At 40.6% G+C, this 24,848-nt stretch overlaps 1 protein-coding gene across 5 annotated transcripts; it reads right to left on the bottom strand.

Annotated features, from left to right (window-relative positions):
• Positions 1-10,727: 10,727 nt before the first annotated feature.
• Dtwd1 (DTW domain containing 1) lies at positions 10,728-23,238 on the bottom strand. Of its 5 annotated transcripts, none has more exons than XM_052183495.1 (5): positions 23,095-23,238; positions 20,307-20,632; positions 16,620-16,763; positions 15,054-15,312; positions 10,728-11,278 (listed from the first exon to the last, which is right to left on the bottom strand). In XM_052183495.1, the coding sequence occupies exons 1-5, from the start codon at positions 23,222-23,224 to the stop codon at positions 11,031-11,033; spliced, it is 1,107 nt and encodes a 368-aa protein (XP_052039455.1). In that variant the 5' UTR covers positions 23,225-23,238; the 3' UTR covers positions 10,728-11,030. The 5 variants fall into 5 exon arrangements, with proteins under 5 accessions (XP_052039455.1, XP_052039459.1, XP_052039457.1 ...); XM_052183499.1 differs by having other exon boundaries at positions 23,124-23,146; XM_052183497.1 differs by lacking the exon at positions 23,095-23,238 and adding an exon at positions 22,744-23,088.
• Between the last annotated feature and the right edge of the window lie 1,610 nt (positions 23,239-24,848).

The following is a 24,848-nucleotide window of genomic DNA, read 5'->3' as shown; positions in this document are numbered from 1 at the left end:
GGTCTATATATGTTCTTTGTGATAGATGAGCATTTAACTGGTGTTTTGAACTAGTTTATATCGATACCTTGATTTTCATAATCACTGTGATTAGGTGTTAATCAAAACGTACATAAAAACACATAAACCACGAGGGTTTGATAATTATCTGTAAGATACCAAATGCAGATCAAGGGATAAAATGAGCAGCATCCTGGAAGTTACATTTCTAATGTCTGCCCATCCTCTCTCACAAAGGTGACCTCTATTCAGCTTCCCCAATTATAGATCAGTTTGTTTTCCTGACTTGATTTTAGCAGGGTCTACCACATTATCCGGTGGCTAATAGCTCTTAAATTGTTACAGAACAAATATTTGCTTTCACTATATGTGTGCACTGATGATTTAATAAAGGCTGCAGGAGAGGTGGCGGAGCCAGGACAGCCACAGAACACAGACCTGGAAATCCTCCACAGAACATTTGTCAGTGGAGCCTAGTGTGTCATCTCCAGTGGACATGGGATTTTATAATATCTTTGTGAAAGGAGAGCCTAACAAAGTTAGAACTATTGTGTTTCTTTTGTCTCTGCTCTATTGCAAAATACCATTTACAAAAAAAAAATTTTTTTTTAAAGGAAAGTGTTTCTTTGTGGCTTAGCTTGGTACTTGCCCATACTTGAAGAGAATTAAGGAGATACAAAATAATTCTGTCATTTTTGATTTTTAAAGACCCTTTACCAAATGTTGCCAAGTGTATAAACAAAAACCAGATGGCAGGTCTTGCTCTTGTCACCTTTGTACTTCCTGATGGTAACGATGAGAGTCTTAAAGAAAGGAAGGGTGGGATGGGGAAGGACTTAGGTCTGTGCCCCGACCACCCCGGGGCAGGAAACCTAGTTTCCTTTCCTTTCCCTCATGTCAAACCCTCAGCTGCACTCCATTGCCTGACAGGATGCCACAACCGCGGTTGTTCCAACAGGAAGATGCTTGGATCAGACTCTCTAAAACCATTCTTCCTCTGGGCATTGTTTCCCAACATATCACATTGCTTGGGAGCCTTAATTTTCCTAACTAGTTTGTTAAAAAGTTGCAAAGCCTTTTCTCTAAATACAAAAGATAGATTAAAAGTCTTCCATTCATTGCATTTTCCTATTCTCATGGAAAAAGAGACTGATTGTGTGACTCATCTATCTGCCTCAATTTTCCCCTTGGGGTTGATAAACTATATATCACAATGGCCACCACACAGCACTATTGCCAGTATGGCAATGATTTTGTATTTGAGCTGTTTGATGTGTATCAGCCATCATTTCCTAAGAGGTTATTGTATCCAGTACAATGTTGTATACAGGTGACAAAATGACTGGGAACTAGTCCTCATGTACTGCGCACAGGCAGTACCCCTGGGCACTTCTATCCAGGTTAGCTGGGTTTTTTGCTTTTTTTTTTTTTTTTTTTTTCTGGTATAGACTTACAGGGGAGAAGAAAGAGATCATCCACGGTGGTGAAACTTCTCCATCTCTGAACAGAGACAAGCCGCAGTCTGACCAGTTAGAAAAGAGGAGACCATGAGAAGAGGACTAACTAGCATGGATCCCCAACCGGTGGGCGACTCTTGTGGGAGAAGGGATTTGCTCCTCCAACATTTAATATTGATATGAGGGAATTTGGAGAAAATTCAGAAGAGAAGATATAAAATATTTGGAAAGAATCTGAACATATTTTAAATCCCAGACACATTCAGAAGGAGAGAAGCAGATGTGTGTGTGTGTGTGTGTGTGTGTGTGTGTGTGTGTGAAGGGGGAGGGTGGGCTTTAGTATGTTTCCTTAAGACTAAGAAACGCCGCCCTAATTCCCTCAGCCTGCTTATTTTCTGGAGGGGTGGGCAGCAAGAGGACATAGCTCAAATCGATATTTCGTCAATTGCTGCACAGATGTCTTCCCCCCAGCTGCAGTGGCACCAGCTGTAGTGGCACCAGCTGTGGTGGCCCCGGCTATGGTGGCATCAGCTGCGGTGGCACCAGTTGTGGTGGCAGGTGCCTGGAATCCAGCACTCAGGAAGTTGAATAGGACAATGGCAAGTCCTATGTTAGCCTAAGCTATGCATTGAGACCCTGTGCCAAATTAAAATTTGTTTTAAATTTTTATTTAATTTTCTTTCCTTCCTTATTCCTGAAACTTTCTTCCTATAGTTAAAGAAAATGAATTTTTTGACTTCAAAGCCTTTATCTTTTAAAACAGTCTGAAGAGCATGCACTTGAAAATGCAATGTATTGGATGGTATGGTTTAAGCATAAAACGTCTCCTATAGGGTTAATTTCTGAACAGTTGACCCACAGCTGATGGCATTGGTATAGGGAGGCATTAGTTAGAGCTTACAAAATTGCAGTTAGACAGGAGACAGATGTATGGCAATCTTGATTAGTTTTAAACAGGTCTCATCACAAAGATAATTTGATATATGAGATAATTCTTGCCAATTAGTTTGATTCATCCTTTTTACTATGTATGTGCAATTCAAAAGGACTGTTAAGATGCCGTAGGTATATATGAACTTATTCATCAATTTAGAAACACAAAATTTTAAAAAGACAGGTGACCAAAGGCCATCAATCCAAAGAGGATATTTACTTTTTAACCTTCATTAGAAACAAAGACACATATTTATATACATAAATACATACATATATGTACATATATACATATACACATATACACATAGTAATATGCACACACCATTTAAAATAGAGACAAGATTAACAATGAATAGTAACTGTCTCCACTATGGGATTGCTATTTGTACCAAGAACATGGTAGAAATTAAAGCTCAGAGACTAATAAGCACATGGATTGAGTTTAAATAAAGAGATCTTAATGTTTAAAATGAAGATGAAGTAACGTTTTGTTCATTCACTTGCCTATAGCAGATTGTGATTAGTATTCACTTAACTAGTCAGTTGCTTACCAACTTATAATTAAAATCTTCTGCAGAGAATATGTACCCCTGCTATGGATTTTAGGGGCTCCCCTATTAGTGTTAATTCATGATGGCTTGAAGCAACTTTTCTACCTGCTTTAATGAGCAGTATCTATTCCTTTGTTGGCATATCTATGTTACATTTGAATCTAACATCAGCCACCTTGAGGAGAAAAATAGTAACTGGAAAATATTCAATGTTCTTGAATATAGTAAAGGATATTATGTCTGGCAGCTTTCATGTAAGGCAGAATTATCTATGAAATAAAGAAAAAACTCCGACACCTATCTGGACATGCGGTTTATAGCATAAAAGGCTCAATTATTTCAAGAATTACTTCAAACAGTATTAGGAGGGATAACTCGTGGGGTTGCATTTGCCTCATGCCGATGATAAACTGTAAAGTCGAAGGAGTCTGCCTGCCTGGGCTCTGGAACTGAGGCCAGGGTCCTCACACTATTCCAGTATAGATGTTCTTTCCTTACAGTAACCTTGGGGAGTTCTGAAGACCCAGTGCACCAACTTACATACCTCTGTACATTGATCTTTTTACCCTAGAACTGAAGAGAAGTTATTTTTGCAATAGCTTCTTAGCTGCTATTGTTAAAGTAAATGAAGGTGCCTGGGCTTAAATCTGGAAAACATTTTTAACTTTATAAAATAATTTAACAAAAGTAACAAAGACTTCTGTTTTTTAAATCCAAACAACATGTTTTCAGGGAAATGTGTTTTGAAAACCAATAAAAAAACCCAACAACAATAAAAACCCTTTTCCATCCAAGGATATAAAATAGTAGGCCACTTGATTCTGTAAGTAAATTTCCTGCTTGTTTCTCCCTCTCTTTTTTCCTCTTTCTTTCCTTTCCTCCTGTCTTCCCATATTTTCCTCACCCTCCCTCATATATTCCTTCCTTCTTCCCTTCCTTCTTTTCTCCCTCCCTTCCTTCCTCCTTCCCTCTTTCCTTCTTTCCCTCCTACCCTTTCTCTAGACAAAGCATTCTAATGAATTGAATGAATTGAAAACCAAATAATTCTCTAGAATTAAACAGTCTTAAAATGTTTGTGACATATTTGCTTTAGAGACTGAGGGACAGACCTGAGAAAAGACTCACAGTGTAAAGTTGCCTAATACAAGCTTGAGAAATATCCTCAAGCCTCTAGATGGTAGATGAGAACTCATTCCCAAAAGTTGTCCCCTGCCCTCCACATAGACACCATGTCAAATGCATAATCCCTACACTCGTATGTACATATCATATAAATAATAAATCACACTAAAAAGAAACTAAGGAAGAAAAATGTTACTACAGCAAATGTGTAATGATATAATAAATGTATACACCACTGTGTGGGAAACCCCTGATAATAAATGGTATAAAAAGATGAGTTTTTAGTCAGGGTTGTCTGGAGTAACAGAATTTATATAGTGAATCTCCCTCTGTATATATAGAAAGGGAATTTATTAGAATGACTTATAGCTTGTGGTCCAAATACTCCAGTAATGGCTGGCTATGAATGGAAAGTCTAATACAGAAGTGTAACAATCCACGAGGCTGGATGTCTCAGCTGGTCTTTGGTATATGCCAGAATCCTGAAGAAGCAGGCTCTAATGCCAGTGAAGGAACAGACTTGCTATTGAGGTGAGAGCAAACAGGCAAAGAGCAAAAGCTTCCTTTTTCCATGTTCTTACATAGGAACAAGAACAGTCATCATATCTGTGAACTTGGGCTGCAGTGGGAGGAGGGGTGGTGGTGGTCTTCTTGTGTGCTGCTCTCAGGACACACAGAACAAGTACCCAGGCAGCTGATGGAGCTCACAGCTTTTGTTTTTCAGAGCTTTGCCCTATCGTCTAGCAAACGTGAATCAAGCCCTTGCATTGTGCACAGTTCAAAGGCGGCGTCTCATCCTGAGGTCACACTCCCTTTATTCCATCTAACCAAAGGCCTCGGCTGAACCTGTTCATCTCCTTGAGCACTGGACTCAGCTCCATGCCACTTCCTGGTGCCCCGTTCTCTCCCATCTGTACATTTGCATTTTCACTTGCCCAGCTTGCTTTTTCCATTATAGATCTTCATAGGAATACACACAAATGACCATGTGACAAAGTCAATACCAGGCTGTTTTGAAATTTCCTCTGCCAATGGAATTAATAAAAGAAAAAAAATTTTTTATTTAGCCTCAGGCAGATTTTTTTTTTTTTTTTGGACAAGGCTAAAAAACAAGCCACATTCTTTGCCAAAATATAACAAAAACAGTCTCTAGGCCACATACTAAAATTCTTCTCCTCTGAAACTTCTTGAGCCAGGCCCCCATAGTTCAAATCACCCTCAGCATCGGTTTCCATGTTCCTACTAGGATGCCCACGAAGCTTTACTTAAAGCATTCCATTACATTAGATTCTTTCATAATCTAAAGTCCCAAATCTACATTCCAACAACAAAAAAAAAGCATGGCCAGGCCTATCACAGCAATACACCAGTCCCCGGGACCAACTTCTGTCTTATTTAGGGTTTTATTACTGTGAAGAGATGCCGTGACCACAGCAACTCTTAGGAAGGACACCATTTAATTGTGGCTGGCTTAGTTTCAGAGGTTGAGTCATGGCAAGAAGCATGGCGGCATGCAGCCAGACACGAAGCTGGAGAAGCTGAAAGTTCTAATCTTCATCCACAGGCAGCAGCAGATTGACTTGAGCATCACTAGACATACGTTGAACATATAATACCTCAAAGCCCGCCTCCATGGTGACATACTTCCTCCGACAAGGCTACTGACTCTTCTGCCATGCTTCCTGAACTAGAGATGCAGGAGCTATGTTATAAACATATCTGTTGGGGCTGGGCTTTCCAAGACCTGTTATCTCTGCATTGTATTCAGCTGATTTTTGATAACGGGGCTCTACTTGATGTAAAGAGAGGCTTCTTTGATGAGAGAATAATAGCTACACTTAACTGTGGGTATAGGATAAGACTTAAAACGTAATTGGGAGTTATGTCGGACTAGCAAGGTAGAGATAATAGACTTCACTAAGCTGGCTAGGTTTCCAAACAGGTTTAACTTCCTTCCTATTGAGCGATGCCTTAAGCCCATGTAAGTGCTATTTATTACATCTTCATGCGTCTCTCTCCATGCTGGTAACTGCCATGGTTCATGCCACGGCTCATGCAGGACTGCTAACTTGCTTTCCTCCGTTGGTTGGTTGCTGGAACCATAGAAGCTAGACTGTAGGAAGGAGACTGTCAGGTCAGATCCAGCTCTAATCATCTCAGTCCTTTCAAATGAATGGCATCATCAGCAATGGCGGGGGGGGGGGGGGGGGGGGGAATCCTTAAGTCCTGGGAGGCATCCGGGCTACATCTATTCTCTATATTGTTTGGGGAGCCACTTGTACTACCTTGACTATTTGAAAGGTTTCCCATACCTGGTACTATGATTCTTGTGGAGAACACTGTCAGCCCAATTGGTTTAACTTCCTTTAGGCCAGAGCAGGCCTCATGCACAGCAGTAATTGGCCAACGCAAACCCAGCTCCGTGTTGTCTGCTGTTGTCGGCTTTTTGGAAGAGGGGAACATAGGATGAAAATATAGTGTGTGCCTGTCCAGTCACCTGCAAGCTTCAGAGCTCCCCAGGGCTGCTGCTTCCTTCAGTTGTCGCCTGTGTTAGGGAAAACTTTTTGGTGATGCAGTTACTTTTGAATCATCCCTGAGGTAACCCTGCATCCATCCCCATGTTAGTCACTTGCTGGCCAGGACCACTCTGGTCTACTGTGGTCTCTGTTACCAAGACTTCTGTGGTCTTCTGTTACTTTTCCATGGCACATGTAGTTCCAAGTCTATTCTCAAATATGCTACATTCGCAGATACCGCCAGGGAGACCTTGTGCATTTCCCTTTCTGTGGCTGCTCATCAGCATGGTTCACCCACCTTTCACTCAGGTCTCTGGTCAATGTTATTTTTCACAGGGCATTCCTATCTAACTAATATCTCTCTCATCTACTAGTTTACTAGCCAGTGTGTCCTTTTTGGTTTGTTTTAGTACTTAGAATTTGGTATCCTATACTGATCACCTACACAAAACCTTAGCATATAGCAGGCACCCCATAGTTTTTGTGGAATGAATAAATCTCAAAACCTCCTTCCACTGTCCTGACTCTCTTCTTCCTTTTTGGATTTCTCTTTCATCTTTCTAAAATGTCCTCCAGATTTTCCTAAGCATCTTCATCTCAAGGATATATAAAACTTTGAGACCATGTATGTCCAACCCAATCAACTGCAAGACGGAACACGAAATCCAAGTAAAACACTGTGTATGCTTGAGTTCTGGAGACATCACTGTAGTCTTTTAGTTTGTGTTGAGAACTTTGTTCTACCTGTGGCCTGTTGCTTGTTTGGGGTAAATTAACTATGTTCTTAATCCTTGACTAAAATTCTTTGTCTTAGCTGCTGCTGAGGCTTTCCTTCCTCCTCCTCCACCTCCCCCTCCTCCTCCTTCCTCCTCCTCCTTCCTCTTCTTGTTGTTCTCCCCTTCCTCCTCCTCTCCTTTCTTCCTTTTAAGGATTTGTATAGCATTTTAGGAATTTAAAAGCTGACCCTTACTATCCCTATTCTCTAGAACACCATTATTCTAATGAACCTTGTGGATTAATCCCCCACTTTTTTTCCTTCAGAGATCTAAGTAGGAAAAAAATAAACAACAACAACCATCCTTGTACCAGATTTAGAAATGACCTTTAGAACTGAGCATGCTGTCTCACACTTGTCTCACAGTGTCCCAGCACTGATGAGCTGATGCACAAAGACTGCTGAGAGTTCAAGACTAAACAGTAAAGAGTGATTTCCACGCTAGCTTGTCTCACAAACAAACAAACAAACAATCCAGCTATAGCAAAGAGAGCCAAAACTGTCTTGCTGACTAGCCAATTAGTTAATTAACTCTAGTGACAAGAATTATTGAATAAAGATACTTGTTGATTGGCATTAATCAGTCAATTGAGGGTATAAACATAGCATCTGAGTCAAATTTCTCTATGACACAATATTCCACCATAAATATGTAGTGACTATATAGTACTTAACATAACCAACATGTAAAATAAAATTGTCTTCTAGAGTCTCAAAGGATATGAAATATTATGATTAAAAACAATCTGGAGCTAGTGAGATAAAGCTCAGTAGGTAAAGATGCTTAGAGCTCAAACCAATGATCTGACCTTGATCCCCAGAATTCATATAAAAGTAGTACAGACTTCACAAGGGTAACCTCTGACCTCAAAGTACATATGCTAAGGCACATAACCTCACCCTTACAAATCATACACATACATACAATAATCATACATTTTTAAATTAAAAACAATTTGAGGGCTTTGGGTTCTCTCAAGAATCTCAGGAAACTCAAATAACTTGAATTTATGAACTGATAACAGAGTATTTGGATTTTCCTACTCACCGGATGTTGCTTAATTTTTGTGAACTTACTACTGCTGTGTATGTAGTCTCCAATCTTTTCCAACAAAGTGTCTAGCTAATCAAAGCACTGACATCTTTACATTTCAAGTTGCTGTGTATACTTAATTCAGTACAGGTACTCCATGGTCTCAATTACAATTTTTAACAAGGCTAACATTAAATATTTAGAAATTGCAATATTCTATTCTGATATTTTACCATCCAACTCTACTGAATTACTTCAGCAGCTTTTCAATTTCTAGGACTTTTTTATTGCACACTATCAAACTGTATCTTTGAATAAATACATTCTTTCTGAAGACAGCCGTCTTTCCCCTCTGTATTCCATGCTTTTCCTTCCATTTTCCATGTGGAGGAATGTGTATCCATTGTCTGGTGATACATAATTCTTATGAATGGGCAGTGATTGTTTTAGATGTGGTCTTCAATTAAAGTTCATCAAATGATCAGCAATACTTTTCATTGGAGCCAATTAACCATTAGTATCTGGAGACCAAACATTGATCCATCATCCTTCTGTAATGTGGAAGACATCAGGTTTCCAAATGTAACTCCATCAGATAAGGCACTGTAAGGACAGAGGCTCAAAGAGATGGGTGGCACACAGACGTAACTCAGTGGAAGGACAGGACAGGATTTGGGATCAGAAATTCTTTTTCATCAAATAAAACGTAATTATTTAGGGTACACCTGGGACAGAGACCAAATTAACGTGGCATCAAAGAAGCAGCCAAATGAAGTCCCTTTAACTCTTTTTTATGGCTTCCAAATGGGTTGAGAAGGACCTGTCATTAAGCCAAGACATGTGGGAAGAGTGATTAAGAGGCTTAATTAAGAGCTCAAGACTCACAGGTCTGCAGTCAGTCATGGGTTCCCAGTTTCTTTATTACACTTGTTTAAAAATTATGCTAACCCTTTAAATTAAATAATGTTTGCTTTTCTGATCAAATCCCACCTAAACTAGCTGGCTTCCCTGGAAGAGTCTGAGGGTAGATTAAATTTGCAACTTTATTAGAATGCTCCTGGGTGGTAAAGCTGGAAGAAGGAAGAGAAACTAGCAAGAATGGAAACCAAATGCAAACTGACAAATTACTGGAGAACATCTGCTGTTGTGGCATGGAGGCCGTGAAGAGCAGTGCCAGTTTCTTGGCAAGTGCGCTTGCCTAACCAAGTGGTCATGTCAGGATGAGCAAGCAGGCTTAGTGCCTGGAGGAAACAGGTCTCTGAAGGGAGCGTTTACCAGACCGTCTAGGCCATTGATCTAGTTAGTTTCACTAACACTGCAGATTACTTACCAAAGCCCTTTAGACAGCCACAGGGAATCTTGTAAGCCTGCTGTGGAGATCCCACAAGTACAAACTAGCTAGCCACTATCTATCCACAAGCTAGGATAGATCCTAAGAAATAAGGGGGCTAAATCATTCCTGGATGCTTGAGCTGCATCTGATACAGTGCCAAAGATGGGCTGTCTACTGCCACAATAATGCTGTTAAATAGTTAAATGTCAGGGTCATAAAGCACTCCTTGCTGGTGTCAGGAATCAGGGAGGTGGCTGTGTTGTCAGGTGATCTACATGGAAGTTCAGAGGCAGATGGGCAAAGGCAATCTTGTATGCTCCAGCCGGGTAGCATAACCGAGTATATTTATATGTCAACAGCCAAGCCACAGAAACAGAAATCTTGGAAATGTTGATGATGCAGAGTCAGTGAGCATAACTTCAATGTAACAAAGGGCTCACAGGCCATGACACAGGGAGTCGATCAAAGTAAAATAAGACACTGCAGCCAGTATTCTCACGGGTGCCTGCTTTCGGGAAGGATGAGAGACTGGCTGCCATGATGGGCAAGTGAGTGATAAGATTGTTCCTCCTCTTTCTCCTTTGGCTCAGGAAGTCTGACTTTAGCATATTCCTCACCCTGCTCCAATCCAGACTTTGCCTTACTTTAATTAATTCAAGCTTACCTTTATTTCTAGACATGCTTTAAACATGAAGAAATTTATTTTAACCCTGTTAAACTCACTCTTGAAAAATAAATTCCATCTCCTACAGCATTCCTCATACATGCAAACAGAGCTGGTCCTGTTAGGCCATGTGGCTGGCCCAAATGGGCCATGTGCACATCTCTCTGACAGGCCATGGGATGCCACAGCTCTCTCCTAGAGCAGGGCCAGGTAGTGGGCGAGGGTGTGGACAGCACAGCACATTCGCTCCTGCCAATTCTGTCACAATCCTTAAGCAAATTATGTTTCTTTTTCCCCAAAAGATTCTAAGTTCATGTAAATCCAAAGGAAAGGGCGAGTATTAGTGAAAAGATAAGTCGCTCTTTAATCATATACGATTATAAACACAAAAATGTAACACAGCATATTAAGATGTACAGTAGGATGAGATATGCCCAAACTGAGCAAAGGGCTTCTGACCTGTCTTTCAGTCAGGATCATCTCTTAAAAATTGCTAAATATCAAATTTTCCTTTAAAAAAATAAGCTGGGATCTTCCCCAAGTCCTCTCACGGATATCACACGTGATTATTACCCCAGAGTAAACAAGGCTCGGCTGCAAGCTAGTGGGCACAGGCACAGCACAGGATAAGTGGTGTGCAGAACTACTGGATGAGTTGCGGTTTGGCCTTCTCTCCAGAGCCTCTGGCGTTCTTTATCAAGCGGTACATGAAAGAATAGAAGAACAAAAGGTTGTCATACTGTCCGCTGTACTCCTCTTTCCGTACAACACGATGGTAGTCTACTAGGAAGTAATAAATGGCTTCAATTGTGGAAAGGAAAGTATCTGGCTTCCCTTTTTGATGGCGCCAAAAGCAAGTTTTTCTTGTTCTCAGTTCAACTTGTAATAACTCTGCCAAACAAACAAACAAAAAAGGGAACATATAAATACTTCTCAATCATATTACTATTGAGACCATTAACAATAGCTGGTACAATAATGATTTGATAAACAATGATGATTTCATTGCTTCAAGGATTTTTAAGTACTGTGAGCTCCTTCTATTCCAACTCTAAACAGGGAGTAGTTTTAAGTTCCACGGAGGTACATACAGAACCGACGCATGCATGGCACAGAATGGGGTCGTGTGCATGCCTCATCTCCCTGAGTCTCAGACCTCATATGACACACTTACAACTGAACAGGCTGGAGAGGCGTCCACCTCACTGCTTCTCTCCTGCCATTGTCTATTTAATAACTTCTTTTCAAGTTTTGACTTGTTGACAGAACTTCATTATCCATTTGCAATGTTTGGATTTAATTTATTGGGTAAAATGATTTTATTCCTGAAATAGTTCCCATTTTTATTCACTATTTTTTTCCTTTATATTTTGTTACAGGCTTTCATCAGCGAGGAGGAGGGAGAAATGCAAATGGGGGAGGGAGGAAGGTGAAATGGCTGTAAGGATGTCTGAACAAGTTACAAGGATTCATACTATATAAGTATATAAGTATACTTATATGTATGCTCATACATATAAGTAGGTATATAAATATACATATATACTTGATATGAAATTTTCTCATCTGGGTTGATAATGCTCCCTCAAAGAGCCAAAGATCTAACAAAACCACCAACATCAGGCATGAGAAGCCCTTTTTTAAGTTGTTGTCTTAGAGACTCAAAAAATATTATAGGTATCGTTACTACCCTGGGTTGCTCCCCAGAGGTGGAAGGTAAGGCCCTACTGGTGAAGACACCTATTATCTTATCCTCTAGGGTTATCCCCTAGGGTTCTGGAAGTTTTAGTTAGAACAATGGGATCAGAGAAAGACAGGGAGGATTGGAAGTAAGAAATTAACCTATTGCTTCTTACAGACAATGTGATTCTACACTGAAAAGACCACATGGCCTAGAAAACTCCACTAGAAAACTTTTGGGTCTGATAAACATGCTCAGCGAAGGATACAAAATACAATAGCTTTAATATACACCAATAATGGACTTGCAGAGAAAAAAAGTCAGGGAAAACATATTCCACCATAATTGCCTCAAAAACCAAAGCGAAGCAACCCAGATATCTAGAAATAAATTAACCAATGAAGTGAGAGATCTCTACCAGGTGAGGAATTTGGGGGCGGGGAACCTTTTATTCACCGCCGCTGAGAATGTAAACTGTGTAGCTACTGTGGAAATCACTGGAGGTTTTGCAAAACACGAACAATGGAACTAACACACAGCCTCACTGTGGCACCCCTGGAAATAAGCCCAGTGGCTTCTTATCACACTACTGTTTACACAACAGTGAGGAAATGAAGTCAGCCTACACAGTCAACAGACCGGTGGACAAGGAAAATTCAGTGAGTATGCCATGGAATTCTATTTGGCTGTAAGGAAATAATACAATTTTGAAAACTGCAGAAAAATACATGAAAGTGGAAAACACTGTATGAAGTGAGGTCACTAGACTCAGAAAGTGCTCCCCCAATAGTTCCTGAGGAGGCTTAGGAAGCAGGAACTGAATTAGAATCTGTGCACACTTGCTTTCCATGCTTATGAACTAGCACAGAAGTGAAATGCATGCTTTCTATGGGAATTAGGAAGGAGTAACAAATCTGTTGTACAAATCTCACTTTAGGCAAACCTAAACAAACTGACTTTGAATAGTAGCAAAATAATTCTATTTATAGGTTTTTCAGGGACATGTACTTGTATTCTTTCATTTGAACCTAGTAATTACCATATAAGGTAGTAATAAGAAAAATATCCCAGATAAATCTTCAAACTGAGGAGTGACTTGCTGCAGTAAGGGACAGAGGGGCTGTGGCAGATTGTGACTTCTCACTCATCCAGAGCACGGGGCAACATGGATCTTCAAAGGCTGAAAGCCCACAGGTACAAACGAATTGATTAAGTCAGTGAAATGTACTTTGTACTTCCTTTAGCTTAGAACTGATCAACAGATTGTAGTAAGTCTTTTCTTGAGGAACCTTTGGCAACCATGCAATACCAACTGAGTCGTTCTCTTACCTTCTGTTCATGAAGCTATTTAGTAATTGGAAAAATCGTAAAACTTTTAGAGAAACCACTCAGGATGTTTGAAGAACTAAGAAAGGTACAAAGAAACAAGACCTGAGTCGATCCCAGAATCCAGGTAAAGGCAGAGGCAGGACAGCTACACTCAATCCCTACGCCTCTGGTGAGCTGGGGCAGTGATTGGAGGACACTGAGAAGCTGCGAGTCGGCTAGTCTGCTGCAGTGGGCAAGAGGCTCTGTCTGCAGCATGGTGGGAGGCAAGGAATGTCATTCAACATTATTCTCTGAACGCTACATACACTCAGTGGCATGCATGTGCCTACAAACACATAAACACATGTGCATACACATATGCGCATGTATCACATATACATATAAACACTTAGGCATGTGGAATTTTTTCTTATAAAAGACAGAGATGGAAGTAAAACAAATGAAATTCCTGTAATATTGAAGCGAATTGAGACTACCAGTGTGAACTCACAATATCCACACCGATTTATTTCCTTGGCTCTGTCCACTGAAGAATTGGCACGAAGTAATCAACTGACATAACTCAGCTTCTAACTCAGATCCTAGCAAAATGAACCATGGGTCTTTAAGAAAATGATGAACTCAAGTTTGTGGCAGGAAGAAAGTCAAATCAGGTTTGAGATATCCTGCTACATCTACTGAGGCCAGTACTACTACAAACTCCTGAGGCTGGTATTAAAAGGGGCAGTTAACACATGAAGACGTAACAGGACTAAACTGCCAGCATATTTTGCTTCTCAACATAATGACTGTAGCAATGATCCGTAAACACTAAGCTCTGCTGAGAACATCTATAGCCTGGAAGCATTATATTCCTGTATACTAAAGGAATATAAACCTTTATGGTGCAAAGAGCTAGCAACCATCACACTAATCAAGTAGTTCTTGTTAAATCAGGTAGTCACAGTTAAATTAGGAGACAGCTTGTTTTATATGTCTCCTGACTGAATGCAACAGTAAGTATAAAACTTGAGTTCAACATGCACTACGTGCTCAACCAAATAATTAATGAACTACAGGGAAAGGACCTACTATCAATAACAACAAACTACAGATACGAAGTGGACCAGCTACAGACGAGCCTGGATTTACTCTTACTTTACAGCATCCTAACTATGAGGCTGGGAAAACAGCATAGTGGTTAACAGCACTTCCTGCTCATGCACAGGAACCAAAATCTAAATTAAAAAAAAAAAAAGGAAACTGCTCTAGATTAAGAAAATATATGAGTTTAAACACGGTGTCAGAGGAGAAGTGCTATAAAAAGCCATTACTGTATTTATTGGAGAGATGTGAAGACAGGCTATAGGTTAGATATTATACAAGTTCTGCTAATTCTCTTAGGAGTGCCAATGGCATTGTATTTATTAAGTAGGAGCGTCCTTACTTCTAACAGATCTGTAGTATTTAGAGAGCTGTTTTGCAAAGCCTACTGCTTACTTTAAAAGGGTTCCACCAGCGATGTGCATAGATGCATAAACACACAATACAGAAAGGGAGCCGAGAAATGGAGCTAATGCGAGCGCTGAATGCAACTTTCTTTTGAGGGAGCCATAGATGTGAAGTTTTTCTAAATAAAGGTTGTCTGGGGAAGAAAGCCCCCAACACCATCCTTACCCCGAAGCCGCTCATCAGAGGCGATCTGGTTTGTCTGGCTCCAGGTGCTGTCAATAAAGACAACTCTTTTCAACTCCGGACCTTTGCGCATGCTCTCACTCACGTCACAGCCTTCCTCTGCCCTAGTCCTCGGGAGTTTAGTAGGTGGCACATCAAGGTCATCAGTGTTGTTTCCACCTTTACTTTCAATCCGTTTTTGTAGATGGAAAGAGACATCTTTTATTGAGATCGACTGAGGCCCAGGAAAAACAAGTACAACCTGAAACAAAGAAACTCAAGTTAGCTACATGTGATCTTCAACAAACTCTGACTAAGAAAGAGATGCCTAGTGTCTAAAGAAATAAGCATTAGGTTGACTCTAGTATTTGTTTTCTTACATATATGGTAAAGTTTTAGCTCATTCCTAAGAGCATATTATCATATTAGACTACCTGAAGAAGTTATTTCAAAACAAAGTAACTTCTAATTGACAAAGGGTCAATTTAAGGGTACGCCCAATTTCAAAACAAACAAACAAACAAATTCCTCTAATTCCTCTAATTCTAGTGCTAGAGGGGCCAGCCTAATAGACAAAAGACAAATTACATGATGCTTTTTAAAAACCACCACTGAAACTGCTCAATGAATAAATACCATTTCCACTTTATAAAGAAAAACAAAATAAATGGGCAGGAGAGGAAACTGCGTGATGGTTTTCCCAGCCAGTAGTGACAGAAGAATAAAGTAGTAAGGACACTGGGGGGGGAGGGGAAGGGGGAGGCGGGGAAGGGGGTGGGCCGTGACTAAGGCTGAGACAACTAGTGTGGACCACACAGGGAAACTGTCTCAAATTATAGAAGAATCAACAGTGTGTTCTAGTTAATTAAATAAATGGTTTTTAACTGACCAGAAAAGGATAATCAACATATTATTAGATCAAACTCAGACATTACTTGTAAATATCTTTCTAAATAAATTTAAATTATATAGAGATAAAAAGTAATAGATATCTCAACATATATATTTATGTATTTAAATATTAAATAAAATATATTTACATATTTAAAATATTAAATAAGAAATATATATTTCTCAAAAAAAGTAAAAAGGGTTTTACATGCTTGTTTTAGAAGATTATTTTTTTGAGATCTATTACAAGGTGACTTTTTTGATAAGAAGGCTACTAACATCCCACCAAAATGACAATTGTAACTAGAATATGAATTAGGAATCTAGGCCTAAGGAAGATATTTAAGCAACTGTAAAAAATATCTCAATATTTATATACTAAATGTCTTAATTTGGTGAGAATTTCAAAAAACTCCTCTGAGGCAGTCTTTTTCTTCTTCTTTGCGGACATTCCAATGATAGTTAATTCAGTTTCCAGTCTGTATCAAATTAGACCATCTACAAGCAATACAGCCAGGAGAATTCTAAGGGGGATAAAGGAAAAGCAGGATACTGGCAAAGAATAAAAACCTATTTACAGGTAAATACCATTAAACACACACAACACTAGATAGCTAAGGAGATATTACATCACGTTCAAGGAAGTTCCCGTGAGGATGAAAGTGCCAAGGCGCCCACCTCGTGATCCTTCCCCTCGTACTCCGGAATGCACGGATATGTGTAAATGTTCACAGAGTCAGGCGCTAAGAGCTTTGCGTGCACAGCAGTGCTTTTGCCGTCTGTTTCGTTTGGATGCTTAATGATATCAATCTTCAATGGAAGCTAAAGCAAAACAAAAAGGCAAAGGAACAAAATAATATAAAATTATGGTATCTTTCGTCAATATAACCTCTTAAGCAAACACACCAAGCTCTCCCTGAGTTCCTGGGAGCACACTTACAACTGAAGGCTACACTGTGTAAAGCAGATTACCAACGATGGTAAGTCATCACCATCCAACAGCAACGAGTCCCTCAGAGTAGGTCCTGTGCCTGAGCAGTGACTCACCCACAAACATGTAACCTTCTCCAAGCAATGGTCCAGGCTGCTTAGGTCATGCATGTACACAGCTCCTCACAGCTCAGCGTCCATGCCAAGGACATTCATAATAAAATAATTCCTATGAACTCTAGGTTTGCTTTACGATGTTTTTAAAAGAAATGAAAGCTTAACGATACTTCAGACTTAAAATTCAAATTTAAATCCTGTTCCTCATACATTTTTTTCAACTCAAAGTTACCTGAAATTTTGTGATCTTTGGCAATATATTTCACAGCATAAATTAAGCTGTCAATACAAAAACCAGCAACAGAATAAGCCTTAAAGGGCTTTATCACAAATAACCCCACTCACATTATATTTGATACAAGTTGTATCTTGAAAGTACTTGCCCAAGTATTTTCCTTACATATTATATCTTACTTCTCTTCAAAAATAACAATTATCTTGGATTTCTTGAGCTAAAATGTTTTCACTATTTAAATTTCCTCGTTCCCAACTCTGTTGTTTGGTAAGTACATCTACCATCTCTATGACGCCCACTTCATACAAAGAAGGCAAGGTCCCTAAGACCATATCCTAGAAGGCAGCCATTTTACTCTGGAACATAAACCTTTTTTTCTTGTTCTAAGTCACACATGTGCTTAGTCTACATCCTAACAGGGTTTAGTATGTATTACACCGGTGAACTAGCCACCCCATCTACATCCTAATAGGGTTTAGTACGTATTATACCCGTGAACTAGCCACCCCCATCTACACCCTAACAGGGTTTAGTACGTATTACACACGTGAACTAGCCACCCCATCTACATCCTAATAGGGTTTAGTACGTATTATATCCATGAACTAGCCACCCCATCTACATCCTAATAGGGTTTAGTACGTATTATACCCGTGAACTAGCCACCACCATCAAGACAACGGTCCGCCACTATCCAAAGGTCTTCCAGTATACCCCATCCTCTTCCTTTCCCACAGGCTGGCTGTCACTTCAAGCTACCTCTTCTGGAGTCTTATATAAATGGAACAATAAAATATCTTTTCACCTGGTGTCTTTAACTCAAAATAATTACTTTGAAATGCATAAAGATAATGCTTATCATTTGTTCTCAGTTCACCACACCCCCTTCAAGAGGAGATTATTTGGACAGGCAGCCTCAAAGGTAAGCAGCCATGACTGGGCCTTTAAGTGGGGCCGCATCAACAGACAGGGCACACACACAAGGCAGCGTGGGGGGGACTTGAGGAGAGCCTTCCCTTCAGAATCTGGAGAGGAACTGCATTAGGAGAGAGAGTTTGCTCTGTGGAGAATGACAGAGTGCCTAAGGGGAGAGAAGTACCTTCAGGGACCCCAACACTATTCTTTAAAGGAGTGGTTGCTGCACACTACAAAGTAAACCAAGTTTCCTTTCTTTCCTTTCTGGACAATGAAGTGAGGACAAGATGTTATAAACAGTATTCCTCAGAGGTATGCAGTCACAAATGAACTCCTCCAACAGCTCCCAGTTAGGACTGCAAGCACCACTACTCCCCTTTCATCTCCACTTACCCAGTCATCATTTAGGCCATAGTGCCAATCACATGAAACCAACATGACAATTTCTAACTGCAGGAAATTTACCATTTCAGTAGGCAGTTTTACCCAGGTCTGCTCCTGAATGAGCACTGCCCTGGACTTTCCTCACAGCACTACCTCAGCTGTCATTACCGTCCCTGTCCCCATGGCCTCTAAATACCAGGTCAGCTTTATCTGAGTCCCTGGGAAGCAGGACAAAGATTTCTACTCCTAAAATAGCTGACTATCTAACAAATTGGTGAGTAGAGCTAACATTAATACTTCTGACCAACTTTACATCAAGAACACAGAATTGATTTTTAAAAAAAAGAATAAAAAACAAACAAGACCAAAAAACACAGAATCAAATGTTAATGAATTTTTCAAATCATGTAGACTAATTTAAAGTAAATAGGAAGGAAGTTTTATGGACTGAAATCTCCAATTATAAGACAATTACACAAGGCCCATGACCTCAGGACCCAGCCTAGAATATCACCAGTTCTCAATGAGCAAGTCTGAAGCTCTTGGCAGGGTGATGCCAGGGCACACCAAACAATGGGAGGCTACATTTGTGCGCTGGTTCATATACATTTGACAGGAAAATCACATTAAATACTGACATGTGAGAGTAAAGTCTACAGTATTTACTAGACCCAAGGGAAGTTTGGAAGAGATACACTACTCTGAAATACACAGCGGATGACCACTCGTCCTCTGATAGCCGAGCTTCTGATGAGACTCGGCTATATTAAAGCACCAGCAGCAGGAAGGCACACGTGCTTGCCCCAAAGCAAAGCCTTCCAAACAGGGTGAGAGGCTGAGATTTTTTTTCCCCTTCTGATGTTTTCTTTTTTATTTTTATTCAAGTCTTATAGTTTTCAAATTTTGCATCATATCAAGGTATGTCTGATTTATTCTTAGTTACTTTTTTATTGCTGTGGCAAAACATCATGACTTAGGCAACTTATAGGTAAAGTTTGTTTTGGGGTAACGGTTTCAGAGCATTAGACTCCATGACCATCGTAGCAGGAAGCATGACAGCAGGCAGGCAGGCGCAGTGCTGGAGATGTGTCTTACATCCTGAGTCACAACCATGACTCAGAAAACAGAGCACTGGTAATTGCTCTTTTGAAGCCTCAGAGCCTGCCTTTGTGACAGTGACACACTTGCTCTGATAAGACCACACCTCCTAATCCTTCCCCAAAAGTTCCACCAACTGGGGTCCAAGTATTATGAGTCAATGGGGCCATTTTCATTCAAATCACCACAGTGCTCCAGTCAATTTCAGGATTAAGAGGGACTTACTCTTTACCCCAATGCATGCTGTCTGAAAGCAAATGCTGAAAGTTTATTTAAAACTGAGGTAGAATTTAGAAACAACATTGTCTAGATTTTCTATTTTTCTCAATACATATTAACATATCGAATTTTATATGCAGGCACTAAAATACAATTTAGGAAACTATACAGTTGCTCAAATCCTTTCTTAAATACTTCTAATAAATGGTAGGCAATGCAAATGACTTGGAAAATAATCCTGTTGTTAAATTTCTATCAAAATAGTAGCTCTATAAATACAGCTTTTTTTTCTTTCTGGTCTACATTCCTTTTGTCAAGAGCATTGGAGTCTGTGACCATCATAGCAGGGACCATAACAGCAGGCAAGCAGACATGGTGCTAGAGCAGTGTATATATGTATACACACACATATACGTATATAGTCTCTTTTTAAAATGCATTTTTCTGCTTTCAAACGAGCCTCTTACCTGCACAAATGGGATCTGCTCAGTGGGCACATTTTCCACTGGGACACAGCATGTGTAGCAGTAGAACATCCTTGAGCCACCACATTGGAGACAGCGTGACCTCCCACTTCGCTGAGCCTTGTGAAGCACTTCCTGAGACGCTAACCGTAAGTTCTGAAGGGGGTCTTCTGAAGCAGTAGAAGCAGCTTGTGACTGCTTTGCTTCTGCACAGTTTGCATTATTTTCTTCACTCTCTTGAGGAACTACAGATGGACTGAGAGCCATTTTTCCTTTGAACCACGGTGTTCTGTTTCTAAAGCATGGATATGACAGGTACACTGCAAAAACTAAAGTGAGAAGGAATGAAATGTCAACACTATACTGTCATTACAAATAAAATTGCCCAGTATAAGGTACACTGTTAGGTTTGGCACTTGTCAACAGATATTACTAAGTTCAAAACCCACTAAACTGACATGCTTGAAAACACAAAATTAAAAACAACCAACTCAAAAGAGCAATTTAAGTTTCTCTTTCATTAAAAAATGGAAATATTTATATTAAAAATAATTCAAATATAAAACTTAGACACTGCCAGGCAGTGGTGGCTCACGCCTTTAATCCTAGCAGTTGGCAGGCAGATTTCTGAGTTCAAGGCCAGCCTGGTCTACAAAGGGAGTTCCAGGACAGCCAGGGCTACAGAGATACCCTGTCTGGAAAAAAAAAACAAAAAACAAAAAACTTAGACACTGACAATCCATTTTGATAGTACTCATTTTGTCCCAAATATAGTAATTTTGATTTAAAAAATTAAGAATACAACTTTTTGTTATTATTATACAGAAATACATTCAATTATGTAAAGTGAATTGGCATCCTATGACACCAACACTCATGGTAAATCTAAATAAAAAAAGAAAAGGCTGTAGTGGTATGAGTGAAATCAGTTGGGTATTGTGAATACACGTGCACACACACAAACACACACTTCTCCCACCCCACCCCCGATTTCTGACTTAAAACTCCTTTCTCAGGAGGAGTAGTAGAAAATTCAACTTCAAATTGTCCCAATATAATATTAGATGAATGAGTACCCATTTCAAAATGGATTCTGCCTTATACCTTGGAGGGAGGAAAGTCAAAGAACCTGGCAGGCCCTGAGGATTTCCTTTCACTCAGTTAGCAAGTAAGTCTACAAAACACTCTATAAACACACAAAGCAGGACTTGTGGTAGCTTCTGCACAGCTGGCCATGCAAGGGCTCACACAAAGAGGAACTCTGCACACTGTAAGGAAACACACCCTGGATGCACAGGGAGGGAGCACCTGTGCCCGGGGCCCTTCCCTACTTCTACCGGCCTGGATATTTAAATCTCTTCAAATATCCTTTACAATAACCGTCAAATGCAAGCATAGTCTTCCCTGAGATCTGTGGGCCACATAAGCAAATCAAATGCATCTGAAGAGGGCATGAAGGAATCTCAGCTTGCAGCTAGCTGGAAGGGAATTCTGAGGGCCCAGTTTGTGACTTGGAAGAGGCTGGGACAATCTTTGTGACTGAATTGTCAGCCTGTGGATTCTGACACTGTCTCCAGTAGTACATAACAATCAATGAAAGAGAGAGGCCATGGGAGCATGTAACTAGACCTATACTTAACATCAAATACACGCCGGGAGATGCAGCTGGGTTGGGCAGGGAAGGGTTGGAAAGAATCAGAAAACAAGGGCGATTCCTAGGGAACTAACAAATCACTAGCATTTTGATGGTCTACTCTGCAACTTTGGCGGGAAAAAAAATTTTTTTTCCACTCAATTTCTCTAAAAAACAGTATTTATGCAGTTTCATCCTGGCTACTTTGGCTATTTTTAGGCTCGGTTCCTTATAAACTCACAATCTTTTACACTTCTGACTACTTATCACTGGGTCCACATATTTGATATTGACAAACGTGTTCATTTGGAGGCACTTTTCAATGAGGCTTTCCTTTGGCAAAAGTACAATTCTTTCTGATTTACCTATTCCTGATTTTTTTTTAAAGATAGATTCAAATATTTGTCAACTAAATTGAAACCATTCTGTAGAAGGTGTTCAGCTTTGGGGCTCTACACTGAGGGGCACAAGGCTACCTTTCCACCACACTAAGCTAGCTGATTTGCCTCCCAAGAGAATACTCCTTAAATTTCTCCTGTCTTGAATCGTGGACTAATTCAGGACCAGATGTGGCTGTTTTCAATATTTGTTTGTTAAGTACTAAGAATTGGTCATATAATTTGATGAGGTACAATATCCCACCTTTCTTAAACATCCAAGATACCACCGCCATTTTTAAACACAGAACTAGACTCCCTTCCCACAGAACACATTATATGACAGGAAGAGTGTCTTGTAAAAGTTTGCATTTGGAGTTCTATAATAAATAGCCCTGGAATGCTGCAATTTTAGGCTCATCATTCTTACCCAACCTCGTGAAACTAGCAATGCAAAGTGTTAACTACACTTGTCTCACATTCCCAAGAAATAGACACACAAGAAACGCTTCTGCTTATCGGCTGCCGGTAACAGCACACATCTGTCTTCCTTCTTCCGCGATCACCCGAAATCACTCCAAAGCCTGTATTACAGTTCAGCGCTCATAGGGCGCCAGGAGTGAGCAGCACCGACTTGGGAAGCCTAATAAGGCTTCATTTAGGCCTCAGACCATTCGAGTCTCCCCACAAGCTCGCCACACGCAGCGTTAGCCCGCAGTAAGACCTCCGCTGGGCCCATCCAGTGTCCGGGCCCAGCCACCCGACCCGAGAGAAGGCCGACCTGCACCACGCTGAACTCTCGGTCTGTACCTCCTCCGCGCCATGCGCCCCGCCCGGAGCGCTTTCCGCAGAACACCAGAGGGCGGGGCCTGGCGGTTGCCAGGGCCACAGCGAAGCTGATCGCAGCGCATGCTCAGAGGGAGAATCCCGTGGGCAAGCGGGAGGATCGCGTTCGGAAGTCCCGCCTTCGCTTCCTCTGAACTGTCCCAAAAGGAACCGTCGGCTTCCTGCTGTGCGCCCGTTGTGGCCCCGCCCCCGCCCCGCCCTCTGCCCCCCGGCGGAACGTGTTCTGAAACAGCATTTGCGAAAGTAGTTTCTGTGAGTTAGTGAGGAGCTAGTAACTCCGTTTTACCTCCCCAAATACTATATTTAAGAGATCTCAGACTTGTAGCTTTAGGTGGTTGATAGGTAGTTCATGCTGGATAGACTTCTCAGGTAAACCGTTTACACATTATTTGCTTTGCATACAACACGCAGAGTTGGCACCTACTGTATTTTTCTTTTTTGAAGTCTAATAATATATGTGGATACATGATTAAATTATTTTTCTATGCCCCACCTCAAAGAAACCCAAACAATAGTTGTTAAATTAGAAACAAAAGTGTCATATATCAAGCAATTTATTTAATGAGTGGAGAATTATGAAATTAGCCAATGGGAGAAAAAGAACAACCTTATGTGCACTTACGAATGACAAGTCAGGACACTGATATTTACCACACCAGAATTTATATGAAAGTTTTAACAGAACAATAGATAATGGTCAGCATGAATCCCCAGGGTAACACCCTTAAGTGGGAGTAGGGCCCATTTCCAGCTGTTAAAAGGAGCTGCCTGGCCATTCCTGGTAGCTCATACTTGAACAGAGCTTAAAGGGGACTGGGGAGAGGGAAAGCCTTATAACAACACTCCCCCTCCTTCAGACTGCTCTTTTGGGGTGAGGTGCCAAAGGCTATTAGCAGCAGCAGCAGCAGCAAGGGGACACAGGTGTGCAGCAAGGGGACACAGGTGTGCAGCAAGGGGACACAGGTGTGCAATGCCCCCCCTACACACACACACAGAGAGACACACACACACACACACAGAGAGAGAGAGAGAGAGAGAGAGAGAGAGAGAGAGAGAGAGAGCTCCCTACTATCACTCCCAGCAGTCTGAATAGTTCCCTTAATGTTTTGGAGACCTCACCTCAAGCCAAACTGGTTTCCCTAATTTGGATACAGAAAAGGAATTTCAGAACTAGTGAGACTGAGGTAGACATTGTATTGTGGATGTTTGAATTTAGACTTTAAGCAAAAAGGTTGCAAGCAGGAGAGGCATGCAGAACAAAAGTCATTCTGAATGTCAGCCAGTCCACCCTATACCTTCACTTACCAAAACAGAAAAAAAAAAGTTACCAGGCGTTTGAAATACAATGAGAGAGCCACCAGAATGGAATTCATATATGTTGAATGCTAAAACAGTTGAGCATCTACTTTGGGACCCACATTGGCATGTCTACCTGGCTTAGGAATTAATCTTTAGTTATTTGTGCACAACATCACAAGTCACTAAGTGAGGCTTCAAGCAGTTGAGGGCCTGAACATAAGAAAATGAAATATTATACTTGTTACCCTTTCAATTTTTTTGGCTTTGTTGTTGTTGTCACCTTCACACCTTACCCTGGAAGTGCTTACATGTTAAGCATGGATAGTACAGGAAGCATTTTGACAAATTATAGGAACCTCAAAGGAGCTTGGGGGAATCCATGACGTCATA

The sequence above is a fragment of the Apodemus sylvaticus genome, chromosome 5 (genome assembly GCF_947179515.1).
Source record: "Apodemus sylvaticus chromosome 5, mApoSyl1.1, whole genome shotgun sequence".
In the NCBI taxonomy this organism is placed as follows: Eukaryota; Metazoa; Chordata; class Mammalia; order Rodentia; family Muridae; genus Apodemus; species Apodemus sylvaticus.
Note: the sequence above shows the minus strand (reverse complement) of the source record. Positions and strands in the feature narration are given on the sequence as shown.